The following is a 17,407-nucleotide window of genomic DNA, read 5'->3' as shown; positions in this document are numbered from 1 at the left end:
CAAGGATTTTCTGCAGGGAGGAAAGAGGAGTCTAAATCACTTATGCTGAAAACCCCTCCAGGCTTACCTCCATGACAATGATGAAAGCCAGCTTGGCTGCGATGACGTGCCAGTAGTATATGTTATGTTCATACTGATGCTGGTGCCCAGGAGGGTAGCGGAAATCACGGTACCTGAAGGCGAGGCAGAAAGTCAGGAGCCAGTGTCAGCAATCTGCAGTACGGCTCTGTGGCCAGAGGATGGAGCAAGCCGTGCCCCGGCTTAGTGCAGCCTGAACAGACTGCTGAATGCAACTGCTGCAGTGATAAACCTTCTTAAGTCACTTCTAAAGTGTTGTAAGGCTTTTATTTTACTTTATTTTTTAGACTGCGTAAGTTATGAGGAAAACAAAATGAAGTGAGTATTACTTCTAGGTGGATATTTCACTCAGTTCTGCCATTCAACGTACGCTACTTGCACTGCGTTATAACATTTCTTACTGGGTATTTTTAACGGATCTGGATTATTTAGATATTAAAACAGTGATATTTACCCTTGTCACTGGGAAAAGATGGTAATTTGACACTTGCCTGCATGTCGTGTAGTTCCCAAACAAGGGGGAAAGTGGCTTGCTTACATCCTTGAAGTCTGATATATTGAAGACAGAGAGTGTATTGTTTATATACCCCTTCATGGTGTAACTGCTGTGGCTCCCATAAGGAGGGACTGAAAAGGACCAGTAATAAACCAGACGAGGAATCATGTCAGATGTAAAAGCAATTATCATGGCCTGCATTTTAGAAAGAGGGGACAAAAAAGCAAGAGTAGCATTTAAGAAACAAGCCTTACATTTAAGAAACATAGCCTTGCCATATATTTAGTATCTCAAAATTTACAGTATGAGCTAAAAACAGCAAGTATGTGCTTTTCCAGTCAGCGGTTCCCTCTGTGAGCGAGGCTCTCACAGGCAGAAACAGTCTCCTTCTGGAATATGCAGTCCATCTAGTTTTTAAATTACACTGGCTCTGCTGGGTGCCTCAAACAAGTTGTGCTATGATCCACTTTTATGCTCCTGGGCACGGGGGTAGGTCAGCAACCAAACTCACCTTGCACCGTGCTAGGATAACCTTCAGCAAACACGCTTGCTAGCAGAGGTACGCGTGAGATGCTTGAAGAAATTCTGCCTGGTGTAACTTATGGAAACCACAGCAGAGTTCTTCAGCAACAGAAAATTAAATTCCACCAGGAAGCCTGAGGTTTGCATCCAGGAACTAAATAAATGACATATATAGCTGATCCGGCTCTGACCCGAGAAACATGGCACTCTTTCTGAGGTGACAGCCAGTCCAAATTAGTCCTGGCAGTTGTTGCCTCATGAGTTTCAGTGTCAGTACATGTGGAAACTGCTCCTGATGCCAAGATCACTTTTTTAGAAGCAGCTGCATAGTGCTGCTTTACATATGACGTGACCACTTGTTTTTATCGAGCTCCCAGGAGAGGCCCTGTCCTACTCAGTCTGCTAGTCACAAACTGGGCAGGAAATTGGATCTGTGGGTTTGTCGTAGGAAGTCTTTCCTAAATACACGAACTTCCCAAAACATCCTATTCTATTTACTATGTTTAATACAGTACCCTCCCCCGCTACTGCAAATTCAAAAGGTTTCCCCGTGAGGAAGACTTTCCACTGCAGTTGCGTGCCCAGCATGAGACTGCCCAGCCAAGTCAACACTACACAGGGCCCAGGAACTACGGGTTATTTGCATGCCATGGCTGGAGGAGAACTCTCCAATCCTGATGACATGAATGACAACAGCCCCTGTGGAGTGGGCTCCCAGCTGGGACCACCCCTGATCTGCTACACCGTTAAGACAAAGTTGCAGAAATAGGACTTAAGCATGAGGCTGTGGGTCAAAATCCTTTCATTCTCCAGAGTGATGTTGTGTTGAGGGACATGGTTTAGTGGGAGCTATTGGTAACAGGTGAATGGTTGGGCTGGATGATCTTTTAGGTCTTTTCCAACCTTGGTGATTCTATGATTCTACAATTTAGTTCAATTGAGAGAATGTTAATTTGGCCGCTGAGAAAGAAAAGAGAGGCATCCTACCACTAAAAGTGTTTAGAAGTTTCATGGATCAACACTTCAAAAAGATTTTTTTTGGTACCTTATTCTGGCTTAAGTAAAAAGTAGGTGGCATGCACTTCTAAAAACTGTTTTTAAGCAATACATGCCAGTGAGGAATGAAGTGAAAATTATGTGTTGTTTATATTTACATGCAGTGTAGGTGTTTTTGGCTGACAAGAAATATATATTACTGCGCCTTGTAGTTTCAGGAAGAAGACCTCACACCTAAATTACACTGTTTTTAACTGAAGTATAAGCACAGAAAGTTTTAGTTAAATATAATTTCTTACTGCTTATTAGCCCATAAGTTTTGCATCAAGTCAGACCATAAAAGAACTAAAAGCAACTGAACGGTAAGGCGAAAAACATCCTTCTCCCTTTGTACCAATTTGGTTTGATGCTGCTTCTATGTATCATTCAGCAAGATGCTAAAATACAGCATTTATACAACCTAATGTTTGCTCTGTATGATTTTCTTTGCAAGGCCCCAGGTCTCTCATCACCATAAATCCGAGCCCTGTCTCACTCTCCTCCCCCTCCCTGAATGATCTCCAGATGTGCTCCAGAGGGCTACAAGGACAGAAAAATGAAAGCTAATCCTACGGCATCCTCTCAAAGGAAAAGCTTTTCTTCCTTTTGAATTATGGGCTGTGTTTTAGAGTATTGTACTGGGGAACTACAAACAAACAGCACGCTCTCTACTTCCCAAGTTATACCATGCACAGATTTCCATTTATACCATAACTAATTAAAATCAGCCTTTAAATCAACAACAGATGCTTTGATATCACACTGTAGCAAGTCCACTGCCTGAGTGGCAAGTCTCAGAATGGGCATATTTTGGCAAAAGTTGCTTATACTTGTATAAGTACTTGATAATTGTAGGTGTTACAAAGCCAGTGCGGGAAGGAGAGGATGATGCTCTACCCAAGTCAATCAGCTGTAGGATTCACATAGTAAAAACACAGTTTCTGTGTTCTAATGAACGATAGTGATGGCAATTGGGTGGCAAAGGCAAGATTAATGGCCTATGCTAGATCTAGATCCTGGATGTCAAACAAGAAAAATACAGAAGACAACGGAAGAAAACTGTTTTCAGTATTTGCTGATCTCTAGTATATGGCTTTATAGACCACACTTCACTGGGAAGAAATATGGATCTCTGAGCTCCTTGCAACACCTGCAACAGGGACTTCTGAGTGTGGCCTCTACTGTTGTGCCCCTTGCATGCTAACAGCCTGCCTGGTGTCAGCGGCCAAGGCACTATGCTCATACTAAGATTAACTGCATCTGACACATGAGATCTCTGAACAGGGTTATGAAAAGAAACACGCCTGCCATTAGCAGTCACATAAGCACCGGGATTGAGTGCTTGGCAAGGAGGACAGGGAGCAAAACTGAACTGTAAATGCACTTGTGCACACTGAGTACTCTGAGTTTTCAGAGATGTCACTTCAGGGATGGAGCACATGAGGAATTTGGAATGGAAACACTGTAGAGCTTGCAGCAGCCTCAGATGGGCTGTGAATGGGTAGTGACAGACACCTAAAACTATTGTTGGGTCACTTTTCTGCAGGAGCTGAAGCAGGGTCATGTACACACTCCCAACAGAAGCCGGCACACCTGAGTCACCATAAGGTCGCCAACTTTAACTCTGCACTGAATATCATAAGGTCTTCGATTAAGGTACTCGTAACAATGTTTATAATAATCTTAAGATATATTCTTAATAATCTTAATAATTAATAATCTTAAGATATATTCTGTCTCATAGTTGTAGTGCAAGTCCTAGGTGGATTGATGAGGAAAGACAGGTTACCCAATAACATAATATATATATGTTATTTTCTAATGTAGGTAAAAAGTATATAGTATATATTTAATACAATATGTATAATATACACAATAAATACATGTTATCTATCAATATATCTACCTATTTCTTCCTTCTAGGACACCAGAAACTTTGTCTTGTGTTTTATAGGTTTTGTATTTTTATTTTTCTGCTTTTATGTTCTCCTAAGTCTCTTCTCTACATCCTATCTATGTTTACCAGGACTGTTAAATGTCTACAGTTTGAGATAAAGTTCCAGAAAGGAATTATAGGCAAATACCTGAAAATATATCTGATAGCTGAAGCTGACACATAAAATATTCCTAATCATTGAAATCCATCCTACACTCCTATTTCTGTATGGTCACAACTCCCAACTTCATTAACATTAATAGGCTGACAGGTCATGGGATCTCATCTTTCCCATTCCTTGAAAATATCCACTTCTTTCCAGGGCAAAATAAAGGCATTTTATAGTGGGGAAAAAGAGAGTGATATGCATGGGCACTTGTCTGGGTGTGGAGAGGGAAGGTACACGTATCTGTCTTGTGATTTCTGAAAAGCAGAATCCCTGTGGTGGAGACCCCATACAGGTCCTTGAGCACCCACTGACTGTAGAAGGTGCCTGAGACACAGGAAAGTAAGTTAGCGTCCTGGTTTAGATATGAATTGCTTTGTTCATTGAAATAAGTCCCCTTTAGTACTTATGGTAGAGTGCTCATTCTCATCTCTCTCCTCTTACCCAAATTCCACCATCCTCAAAATGGGCAGAGACTCCTATGGCAGCTTAGGCTGAGGTGAACTTCAGACTTCAAAGGCTTCTCCAGAAACTCCCAGTGAGTGCAACAAGGCACTGTTACTGCAAGGAGGAGGTCCTGGAGGAAGTGGCCACCTCTGAGTGTGTCAGAATGAATCCCTAATCTCAGTGGTAAGAGTAGGAAATGGTGACATTGTTGAAAAAGGCTGCAGATATGGACAGCTGCTGCCACTGCAGGGGAAACCTGTGGCCACTGCTCCTTTGAGAAAAGGAAACACCGGAAATTTAGAAACGTAATATACATATGAGTTACTGCTTAAGAATAACTCAAACAACTCAGAATGGTAAAGTCCAGTATATGGAGTATTTTTTTTCCCACTGTGCAGCCTGTATTTCATTGTTAAAGATAGATTCACGAAGAAAGAATGAAGTTTTCTAAATATGTTAAATAAATCCACTTCGAAATTAATTTTAACTTCAACTGGCAAATGGATTCATTTGCGTATCCTCAGAAATTCATTCCTACCTCAAGAGGTAAATACTGTAATCTTGAGCATGTATCGCAATTTTAAATACATAAAGAAGCTGAATTGCTGCTTTAAGCGCAAAATTGCTCAGACAAACTTAGATATGAAGGTATGACCGTAAGACATACAGTTATACAGTTCAACAGTTGTGAATGACAATGAATTAAGACTTACAGCTGAAATCTAACCAGAAAAAAGATGTGTGTCCTTATATGCATAACTTCTTATGAAGGCTGTAGTAACTCTGTCTTTCTAACTACAGTTTCTTTTATTGAGATTCAATATTTTAGATTGTAGCCATATTTCTAAACCATCTGAAAAGTATCTCAAAGCCTACACCACAGGGGTTAACATCTTAAGGGACTGAAACTCCTAAATTAATTTGGGATCATCTGCGTGCTTCATGTAGCCAGTCTGGTGTGACAAACACTGATACACACAGCATTCCACATTTAGATGCAACACTTGCAGTGAAGGCATTTTACCTTTTATAGTGGTTGGTACAGTACTTACATTGGTCACCACAGCCAGGATGGCTATGCCTTGCATGATGGGCTGCCATGCACCGATGTCTTGTGCCTTCTGTGGAACCATGCGCCTGAACTGGGTTGTCAGCTTCCATGCATCCAGCCTGATTTCCAACATGTTGTTGATAAGAGCAAGAAGAGGAGCCAGGGGGAATGACGCCACAAACAGGGTGACAAAGCCGAACTGTATAACTGGCAAAGGGAGAGGTCACATGCCTTGATGCTTTCTTTTACTGGGGATAAGCATAGACTTTGTATACTCAAACTGTGAGAAAGAGAGGCAAGAAAGAGTAGCAGAGTTCCTAGAGAATCTTATGAGCATGAGAATATATAGGCATAACAGTCCTGGAAATACCCTCCAGGTGGAGGGGACGGGACAATGTTCAAACAACACATCACAAGGAACAGTTAAAATATTTAAACATTCATTTATTCCTCATTTCTTCACCATGTAGACTAGAAAATCTAATGACTATGTCTCAGTGCTGTGTTGCAAAGCCTCAACTAACAATAGTGCTGTGACAAGTATGTTGCAATTCTATTGCAGAACAGATGGTGGCAAACAAGCCAGAGTTCTTAGAGACCAGGAAACCAGCAAGGCATAAGTGACTGCACACCCAGTGTTCTTGCTTCTGGGTATGTTTCTGGGAGGATGGGGTAAAGAAGCAGAAGTACACCCACAACCACTTACTCTGTTTCTTAGCTAGAAATTGAAGTGAGGTACACACTGCTTAATAAAAGCTCACAAAGCTATAATCGTTCATCAAAACCTGTATGGGATTTCTAAAAATTTCATATATCTCCTGTTTCTAAACAAATTAAATATTACTTGTATAACATTTTTCCTTAGAGCATATTTGTATCCAGCACAGACAAGAAATTGGAACTAAATGGCTACTCACCCATTTCAAGATACTCATAAAATAATCCAAGTTTTCCAATGGGCTGCAGATGATAGTCCTGTTCCCAGCGTGGAACGATCTTTTCTGATCTAGCATCTGCACAGTACCTTCCAATTAGATTCTTTACCCAACTGTCAGTCAGAGAGAAAAAGACCACAAAAATTGGTAAAACAGCCCGCAAAGGTTCCTGTCAGCCTTTTCCTCCAACCTCAGAAAGTCCCTTTGGATGGCAGCACAACCCTCAGGTGTATCTGCCATTTCTCCCAATTTTCTGCAGACTTTCTGAGGGTGCACTCTCCCTCTTTATCCAGATCATTAACGAAGATGTTAAATAGGACTGGATCTAGTATTGATCCTTGAGTTACACTGCTAATTACTGGCCCCGAACTAGACTTTGCGCTCCAGCTGTCCACTACTCTCTGAACATAGCTGATCCACCTTACTGTCTACAGTTTGTCTGTGGCGGTCTTATGGGGAACAATGTCAAAGACCTTACTGAAGCCAAAGCAGACAATATAGCTCTCCCCTCATCTACCAAGCCATCATAGAATAGTTGGTTAAGCACGGCTTCCCCCTGAGTGAATGCACGCTGACTACTCTTGATGACTTTTTTGTGCCTGGATTAGCTGCTACAAGGACTGGGGTGCAGCTGTAATTTGTGTCTAAAAGAGCTGCACACAAATTTAAGAAAACCAGTTGTAGCCATTTTCAGTGGTCAAAGGGCTATGTTCAAAAAAGGAAGGTGGAGGAATGCCTATCAACAGAGAATGAAAATGAAACACTTCTCTTTTACTTGCAGTAATGAAGTATGAGAGGTCAATTAAGACTTATATCCAGAAATGATTTTCAGCATTTCAGGACCTAAAAGTTACCTGTCATGTACGAAAGTGAATTCAAAATTCTGGTTAGGTGAATACGTTACCTATATACAGATGGTAGGAATCTGTTGTTTATGGATGTGACTGCCATCTGCAGGCATGCTCACTCTAGGGGACACTTTAACCAGCTAAAAGATGCTTGAAAAGAGGGATAGCTTTACAGTTCCATCCTGCAACTGGCATCGTTTGGGTCTGGAGAAACCATAACTCAGCAGAGCACACTAGCTACAAAGCATTTGTGACATGACTTGAAATTGCTTTGCTGCACAATTTGTGGATTTGGAAGAATCACAACCAATGTGGTGGACTGGTGCTTCTGGCAGTCTGGAGGGCATAAGCGAGCTGGGAGTCTCCTACTCCAAGTAGTGTAAGCAGTTATTGATCAGTTTAAAACAAAGAACAAGCTCTGAGAGCTGGAACAGAGTCCTAGACAGTAATTTCATCACAATTACATTGAGAGTATTCACTGTTAGCACTTTAAAAGACTAGTCGTGTTCTTTTAGAATGCAAAATGCGCCAATGAAATTTAGTGACCAAACACCTGGTTGAATCAAGCAAAAGTAGCATCTTTCCAATACAAAAGGACACATTACTTAATACGTTGAACTTACGGAAGAAGCACTTCTTGAATGTTATTCCATATTGCTTTACCTCCTACTATGATGGCAAGCTGGGTTGTGAGTTCAAGGAGACATCCTCCTGGATCACACTACAGATTGGGAGAGACACGAAAAATTTTTGAAGTTGAGAAACTTTTCAAGCACGAATGAAGCATTTAAAATAACAAATTCCTGATTTATTATTAATAACACTTCTTTAAGCATCAGAAGAAGACAATTCAGGCAAACCTTTATGCTCACTTATGCAAAGGTCAACTCTAGGCCAAACAAGTTCACATACAATAGGTTGACAGGGCACTACTGAAAGCACAGAATACCAAGTGAAGTCTTGCAGCTTTGTACTGTAGTGTCACCACATGAGGATCACCCAGCAGAACAGGAAGGCATCTACTCATGTTCATAGAATCGCTGAATATCCCAAGTTGGAAGGGATCCAGAAGGATCCTTGAGTCCAACTCCTTTCTCCACACAGGACCACCCAAAATTCAAACCCTTCATGTGAGAGTACTGTCCAAACACTCCTTGAACTCCAGCAGCTCAGTGTCATTCCCACTGCCCTGGGCAGCCTGTTCCATGCCCAGTGCCCTCTGGTGAAGAACCTTTTCTTACGCCCCTGCCCCTCCTCTGACACAGCTCCATGCTGTTCCCTTGGGTCCTGTTGGTGTCACACAGAGCAGAGCTCAAGCACTGCCTCTCCACTCCTTTGAGGAGCTGCAGCCACCATGAGGCCTCCTCTCAGCTCCTCTGCTCTGTGCTGAGCAAACCCATACCCCTTGCCTTCCAGAACCTTCACCATCTTTGTAGTCCTCCTCTAGAATCCCTGTAACATATAGTTATAGTGTGGTTATTATAGTGTGCCCTTATAGTGTGGTAACAATCTGCATACTGTGCTTGAGGTGAGGATGCACCAGCGCAGAGCAGAGTGGGATGTTTCTGCATCTACTGCCCTTCCTGTGTGTTGGACCATAGCAAAATTAGCTTTTTTGGGTACATAAAAAGCATTTCTAAGATCAACTAGTCTTGTGTCATACTCATTTATGCAATGGATTAACAAGCAGGCAAGTAGCTTGGGAGGCAGTCACTTTCCAAACTCCAAACTACAATGGTTCCACCATATCTCCAAACTCCATGGTATCACCATGTTGTACAACCCTAAATGCAGCAGGATACCTGGACTAATGGCTCTTGCATTTTAAAAACAAGAACTATGGTTTATTCTTACCTCTTCATTGCGATACTTTCCTAGCCAATAAACTGGATTTCCGGGGTAACCTACAAATTTACCCTTAAAGAAGGCTATGTAGAAGCATGAAGAATAGTAGTTGACGAACTGGAACAAGAACATCTTTGTGGTCAAACTGTTTTCGTATTCGGTTTGTGTCCTTGGGAGCTCTGCAATTACAGAAAAAAAAAAAAAAAAATAAGGAAAAGGCCAACCAGCAAGTACCTAAAAGCTGCTTTGGAGCCTGAGCTGGAAAAGTATGCATATGACTTGTATTCCTTAATGTGACTGAGGGTGTTATAAATTAGAGTGTACATAATCCCTATGTATATGGTAGCCACTATGCTAATTCTGAATCTGTATGGGTAGTAAAAAAGGAAAGAATTTGTTTTCTGACAATAAAGAAAAAGAGCAAGCAAAAAAATCTAATAACTTGGGAAAAAAAAAAATCTCCCAAATCTAGCACACTCAGGAAAGATGCAAATGTAATGCTTTGAACTGATGAAATGGTATTAAATGAAACTATATTAAAACACAACACTACTTCACACATCTAAAGTAAATAGCTACTTTAGAGCTGATGGCCCGAATATAAAGAATAATAATATCTGTGACTGTTTATCTATTTAATAACAAGGAAATGGCATCTAGCTTTGGAACAGTGACCCTATTTCATTTATTTACAAGAAAATCGCTATTCTCCCCATAAACAAAAGCTAATGTAATTGAATGCGTTATGCATTACTGATCTGTTTTCATAAAGCTTGGTTATTATAGTAATTTTCTTTGCTTTGCCTGTTTTACAAGCACAAAATTGTAAACAATTCATCTTTGATGCTGGCTGTACAAGGAGTTTCCAGGCAAAGAGCTGAATATCACATTCCTCTGATACTCAGAAAATCCGTATTTGAAAAATTCTAGATGGTATCATATGATTTGGTGGGAAAGTTCTGAAGAGCACGGTACAGATAATCATTTACTGGAGTTCTGGTTATAAATACAAATGCTATTTTTGCTTGTTGTTTTAGCCAAAGTTTCAGTCTGAGGCACAGCGATGACATACCGAAGTCAGTAATGAGGATCGCTACTTTTTCATAAATGATGTTCAGAACCATAATGACTATAAAGCTGATGATTGAAGCAGTTACTGAGGTGGCTGTCTGTGGAGTCAGGTACTTGCGGATTGCTTGCGTGCCATTAACGTGCCGTGGCAATGTGGCAGAAAACACCAGGAAAACCGAGAGTCTGTAGACAATGATTCCAATAACTGAAGCAATAATCAAAAGAATCTGCCAGGAGAACATAGGAAATATATTAATGGTGAACTACTGGATTTGGGAAGAAAGTTTGAAATTCATTTTACAATAGGCAAAAGGAAATTGGTTGTGTGCCTTTTATTCCATCCCACGAGTACATGAGGATGCGCAAATGGGATAGAAGGCAATAAATCTAGAATCCATTTAAGAAGCATTTTTCATGTATCATAGTGAATCTGCAGGAACAATAAAAGATGATCTGTTTTATGACTAATAACAAGCCTTGTTGCCATGTGAGCTAAGATAATAAGATGCGTAATCAAATCTCACGCCTGAAGGCATGTGACGGTTCCAGGAGGATGCTGGGCGAGTAGCAGGGTGGCAAATGTGCTAGCAGGTCCATGCTGACCCTGAAGGGGGCTGTCGCTTCTCTTTCACATGATGGCATTACAGACACATTTAAAGCCATGTCATGTGATCTGCAGGATGAGCTGTACTCATGCTCTGGGCACCTCACATTATTCTCCATCTCTTTCTGCTTTCTTGCTAGTTCTCCACCTATTATTCAGACTCAGATCCTCAGAGCTGTGCATTATTTCTTTACTATCTCTGCAAAATGCCATACATTCACCTCCCTCCACACTCCCAGCACAGAATATGAGAGCAACATGATGACAAAACTAGATCAAATCTCCTCCTTTCAACCTGAAGCATGCCTATCTAAATCCAGCAGCAAGCCAGTCTTCTCTTCTTTGTGTTTCAGCTGTTAAGAGATGCTTCTGGACTGCCAGCCACCATTCTGTCTCGGTGTTGTTGTGTCTCCTATTATCTAGGATGAGTTCTTGAGTTCTTTCCCAGCTGCTGCTCATGCTACATGTAAGGAGAACATACAGCATGCTGAAACACTGAGCTTTTTAAGGCAACATCTCAGGGTATGCTTACCATGTGATATGCTTTCATTGGTGGTTGGATTTCTTTCAAGTTTAAGTTTTACTTAAAGCAGCAGCTCTGGAAGATTAAAGAGCACTCAGCTTTGCTCTTCTAAGTGAAACAAAAAACCTGACAGAAGTCCAGAGCTGTGAGACATGATATTGAACCAAACAGCTGGAATGAGTAGGCCAGGAACTGGCAGGGAGGACAGCGCATAAAATAACCCACAACCCTCTTCCCTGCTCTCTTCATGAAAGTAAAGATCTTTAAATAATGAGGGAAAAAACAGTGGATTACATTTGCAAAGCTACAGCTGTGGGATATTTCAATGCATATATTCTCCTGCTTGAATGCTAATGAGTTATCTGGTGGCTACAGCGACCTTGTCCATGTAGATCCATACTTCAGGGGCTTGGTTAATGCATCAGATGGAAATCTAACTGAACTTATTCTTTTGATATCTCTTGATCAGGACAGGAGAATCTTTCTTTAGACGTTTAGTGAAGAAGTAATTTGATGAGGTGAAAGAATAAAAGGAGAACTTTACCCAGAATAAGACCGCACTTGTACATAAAGTTATCCGCATGCATTTCCCACAGGCAGTGTATGGCACGTGTTCTTCTTGCTGTAAAAGATTCAGAAACAGATCAAAGATGCACCCTGTCTTTTCTTCATCCATTTTTGTGTGCACCAGTTAAACCTCTGTGACATGACAGGACACTGAATGTCTTCTTCCTTTTTTATCCTGGAAACTCACATTTATTCATGATTTCAGAAGACTTACTTACCTGATTACAGTTGCCTCTTTTTACTACCTATTCTAAGACAAAAATGACTTCCACAGAGGCTGCATGTCTTCAGCTTTTATTAACTTCCACTACAATAAGGTGCATAGTCTTTTTGATTGGACCCATCGTTCTTGGCTGATCATAGTGTCCAAGATCACTGCCTTTCAAACCAGTTTATCTGGAATCATTTCAAGTATCCTCTAATAAGCATCAGTATAATGTGGATGCAATGTGAAAGCAATGCAAATAATCTGATAAATGCTAGAGTAATATATTGACAGTGAATACTAAAAACTGAAGATGGACTAGAGTGATCTACAGAAGCTGAAGCTACTCAAAATATATGAGTAGAAATCGAAACTAAGATCCTCATAAATATGAATCCCATTTCATTAACATGAGGATTATCCTTGTCCCTGTGAGTTTGCTGTTGTTAATTGCAATTGCATCTAGGTTCACTTGGCAACAATACCTATTTATACAGTTCAAAAAGGTTAGAAAACATATCTTGCCATTATACATAATGCAACATCCTTCCTTCTGTTTCACCTTTTTTTTTTTTTCTTTTTTTTTTTTCTTTTTCTTCTTTTCTTTTTTTCTTGCCTGACATCTTTTTAGGGAAAGATAGCAAATGCTCTGTGATCTCGGCCTCTGGCAGCAGCACAGGATCATTTATTGGGGGATTTAATAATGCAGACTTAGCCTCTCTCCTAAGCTAGGCACAATGTCTATTTCTGTGCCTTAATGACACAGAAGCTTCAGTAGCTCCTCCAACAGGCAACTAAGAGATGCCTGTGGTTACTACAATTTCCCTCCTACACATCTGGAATTTATAAGCTTGCTATCCTCCGGCCAGCTTATCAGCTCTCCTTGAAGCACTGCCAATTTATTCTGCTCCACTCCAGATTCATCATTTTCACAGCGCTCCCATAACATGCCTTTTGCAGCAGCTCTGACCAGTTACCAAAATAGTCCTTACCTGTGTGATTTCATTCACTACCACGTGAGTGCACTGAGCTTCATACTCTGGGCGAATTTGTTCTTCTTGCTCTAAGTACTCCACTGTGTCCCATTCGTACTCCAGCTCAGCCTGCCTTCTCTTCCAAAACTCCAAAAACAGTGTAACTGTCCAGAAGACAAACAGAAGGAGCAACAGTTGGGCACTGAACTGCTGGGCTGTATAACACACGGCTTCTATTCCATACAACTTTCCACAGGCATGGAACAAAACCCTTACTAGCAAATAGGACAATGTCAGGTGCCCATGTAGAAGAAAATAACTGATCTACTTCTTTAAGGAATTACTGCTTTGGACATTTAGGTACTTTAATAAAGAGAAACCTGGGCTAAGTGGTATCATTTGCACATCCTGAAGAATACACACGCATTTATCTGCTTTCCGTCCAAGGCTGGAATATAATCACTTTGGATTTCATACTCTGGACTGCTTTTGAAAAAGTTTACCATGGGATACATATGACAGCGAGTTGTTTGGATAGATGAAGAAAAATGTTGGAGAGCACAGGATTTCTCGCGAAGAAAATCTCAGTAAGCAAAAAATTGCCACAGGGTAAAGCTTGTGTTCATTCAATCTGCAGTTTTTGTGTGGAAAAATGATCTGTTTGCAGAGTACGTGAGCTGATGATGCTAGCTCAGGCAAAACTGCTTAACCACAGCTGCCTTTCCTCCTCTTCTGGCACAAATCTGAAGTCACTGCAGCTCTTTTTGCATGGCAAGGAGCTTTGAGACCCTCTGGGCCGAGTCAGCAGTTTCTCTGGACTGTGCTACTAGAGCTGGGAACACTAAGGGAAGCAGGCACATACATGCCTACACGGTGCTTGAAAGACTCCAGTCTAACCAAGCTCATGATCTTGACCTGAGGTGTGATGCAGGTAGGTCTGACAGCACAGGCAGTGTGTGGCTCAGCTGGGAAGGTTGGAGGAGCTCAGGACGTGGGTGTGAGTGCAGGGGATGCTGTACTGATAGTAGCTGCATGTCCATGAGTGGCATGGCTCTGCAGCACTGCCTCCAAGAGGAGTGAGTGTGCACCTTCTCTGTACTTCTCTCACAGCTCCCATTGTCTGGGAGTAATTAACCCCCCAAGGTTTATTATTTTGGCACCTCATCCTGAATGATGAAGCACTGATGGCATGCAGTTATAAGTCCAAACATTAAAGGTTATTTCCAAATTCAGGTGTGGTCAATAAACCTCATACTGAAGCATTTATAAGTGAATAAACTCCAAGGGCTGGGCTGTGAGATGACCTTGGCATCTGCATGCAGGCAGAACCCCTGGAAATCCTCCTCTCCGATTGCTCAAGGGCCTCTTTCAGTGGGATTTCTCCACTACCTCAGGCTCACTAGCATTAAGGCCACTCCAAGCAGTGGGCCAGGGAATCACATCTGCCTCTGCCTGCAGAGCCAGGAAATCAGCCTCTAACTGCATGCTGCAGCCCCAGCCCAAATGAGGGAAACTGCAGGCAATCCTGATTAGCTCCAGCTGCAAATCCAGCTGCTGCTGGGGAGGCCAGAAGTGTAGGGCCCACGTCTGTGCTGCCCTCTATGCAAACAGCAAAAGTAGGGCTCACAGCACAGGGCAGCATGCACAGTCCCAGGGCAAAGAAAACTTCTACTGGTAGGTAATTCAGCAGCCAAGTTGCTCTTTCTGAACTGGGAAGGAGCTGCTGCAATGGCAGCGAGAGAACTGGAAGCTGCTCCTTGTTCAGGAGCTTTGGCAACCTGCTCATGCCATCAGGGGAGAACTGGCAAAAGCCCTCATCCAGAGCACTAATGTACAGGGGGTTCATTCCTGAGGCCAATTTCCCTGATGTTTTATGGTGCTTTGAGATCCTTGAATGGAATAGTTAAAAAAAAAATCTATTAAAAATATATTTATGATAATGATGTGGTAAAGTATGTTAAAATCAGTCTTTTAATTACTTTGGACCAGGATGTCTACCAAAGTAACAGAGCAAGATAGAAATTACAGCTGGAATTGTACCAGGACCCTGGGTCACTTGGATTCAGTACAATTCTGTCCAAATTGTTGTAATACAATTCACCTCTTTCTGTAGTGGACTTACAATGAGAAGACTAATAGACCTCGCAGCCATCATTACAACCATGCAGCTTAACTTTCTAGTTATTACTCTTGGATTCTTCTTCAAAACAGGAAGCAGAGTTTTTAATTATAAAGCAAATTACAGGTAAATTAGGTATTTAAATGGTGGAAGATTACATCAGTGTCAAGCTTCTAATTCTTTTATTTTATTTTTATTTAATTTCCTGCTGGCATTTTGAATTTAACAAGTGTTTTGAAAGAAATATTCATTTTGAAATGGCTGCTCATTTTAAAATTCTTTAAAGAAGTAGTTATTCTAAAGCACTTTAGGTCTCATTAGGAAAATAAGAATACAGTGTGTTTTACAAAGAAAACTATGCATTCTTGTCAGCCTGCATATGAACTGTAAGTGTCAAGTGAGTTATTTTCTCTGCAGTACCCTTTATACCTCGAGTGTAAATTATTTTGACAATTTCTGGATAAGGCAGTGCAATAAAAAGCAGTTAAGAAAGTTGCTAATATGAACAAATAAAACTGTTTCTGTGGAAATAAACCTTGCCTAATCCACTGAAGCAAAGTGGTTTCACCCAAAGGAAATATCCTGGTTTCAGATATATTTTCTCTGATAAAAAATATCTCTACTGCTTGTAACTTCTACATTTTTTACAAAAAACTCTTTCTTAAATAAAGACAGGAGGAAAAAATGACTGGGAAATACAATAAATGACTTTTTTTTTCGATCACTTTGCACAGTCACATGGTTGTTAATAGGCACAGGCAGCTGCAAGGATTTTGGGGAAAAATCAGCTCCTTTGCTGGATGTAATTAAGCATGTGGCTCCTGCTGGATGAACATGAGGCAGCTCTCATCACTTCTCTCAGACTTTTCTCGAAGTTAAAATAAGCACAGGTAGGGATGACCAACATTTAAGTTCTACAGCTTTTTGTTCTCTTACACAATAAGCTCTTATTGCCTACCTGCCTTTCTATCCTTAACAGTGCAATAAGGGGAAAAATGGATGAACAGACATCTGTCAACCTTAGTATATGCCAGGTTGGATGGGGCTTTGGACAGCCTGATCTAGTGGAAGATGTCCTTGCCCATGGCAAGGGAATTGGAACTAGATGATCTTTAAGGACCTTTCCAATCCAAACTGCTCTATGATTCTATGCTACTAAAAAGATCTATTATGAATGTGTGTATCTTTTATGGAACTACCTACTGCTAAACTGCTGAATGCTAGAAAATTAAGCAGTTGTAAATTTATCCACTTTTTTGGCTAATGCTGTATGCTTGGACAAAATTACACCACTATCATGGTTTTGTAATGTTGCTATCAATATTCCACATTATAACATCATGTGCAATGTGGATCATCAGTTCTGTGGAATAACAACGTCCCAAATACTCAGCTTTCAGAAGAAAACTATGTATCCCAGAGGACTTCGTGGTCAAAGTCACAGGAGGAGGACATATGTATAATCTTGCTCCCAGGCTGGAGCTCTCTCTCTCTCGGACTCTCGGGGAGTGAGAAGCATTCCAGCCGTGTTGCCTAGAGTTCACAGTAGGCCTCTCAGTTTTCGGGGACTCTCTCTCTCTGTTTTGCTCGATTTATTAGCCTCAATCATATTGTATTACCTTGTATTCCAGTATCATATTTAGTAAAAGAAGTTTTCCTCCTTAAATTGCCACCACTGTTCTCTTTTTCCATTCCCCTTTTCCCTTCCCTTTTGGGCCGGGGACCCTACAGGGTGGCTGCCCCCTGTCACGGGCACAGGTAGATCTAGGTAACTTGTGACAACAACAAACCACAGCCATTGAAACTGACTTACCCCATATTCCCATAAACACTGCAAACACCAGTGTTCCAAAGCTATCAAATATACAGAGTTTCTGGAAAAAATGAACAGAAAAAAGGCCTTAAAACACAATCAAACAGTACATTCTTCTACACTGAAACAGAACTGAAGCTGCTCACTGGACAAGTTGATTTTTAGCTTTTGT

At 41.1% G+C, this 17,407-nt stretch overlaps 1 protein-coding gene across 1 annotated transcript in view; it reads right to left on the bottom strand.

The window, feature by feature from the left end:
• The window catches only part of ANO6 (anoctamin 6), a 63,384-nt gene that overhangs the window by 4,906 nt on the left and 41,071 nt on the right, over positions 1 to 17,407 (bottom strand). The window contains exons 10-19 of the mRNA XM_015854917.2: positions 17,236 to 17,296; positions 13,322 to 13,467; positions 12,102 to 12,179; positions 10,432 to 10,657; positions 9,369 to 9,538; positions 8,138 to 8,235; positions 6,649 to 6,779; positions 5,733 to 5,938; positions 570 to 769; positions 68 to 173 (exon numbers count right to left, since the gene is read on the bottom strand). Coding sequence (XP_015710403.1) covers positions 68 to 173; positions 570 to 769; positions 5,733 to 5,938; positions 6,649 to 6,779; positions 8,138 to 8,235; positions 9,369 to 9,538; positions 10,432 to 10,657; positions 12,102 to 12,179; positions 13,322 to 13,467; positions 17,236 to 17,296 — 1,422 coding nt within the window. The remainder of the gene's footprint in view (positions 1 to 67; positions 174 to 569; positions 770 to 5,732; positions 5,939 to 6,648; positions 6,780 to 8,137; positions 8,236 to 9,368; positions 9,539 to 10,431; positions 10,658 to 12,101; positions 12,180 to 13,321; positions 13,468 to 17,235; positions 17,297 to 17,407) is intronic.

This window comes from Coturnix japonica, chromosome 1, assembly GCF_001577835.2.
Source record: "Coturnix japonica isolate 7356 chromosome 1, Coturnix japonica 2.1, whole genome shotgun sequence".
Classification (NCBI taxonomy): Eukaryota; Metazoa; Chordata; class Aves; order Galliformes; family Phasianidae; genus Coturnix; species Coturnix japonica.
Note: the sequence above shows the minus strand (reverse complement) of the source record. Positions and strands in the feature narration are given on the sequence as shown.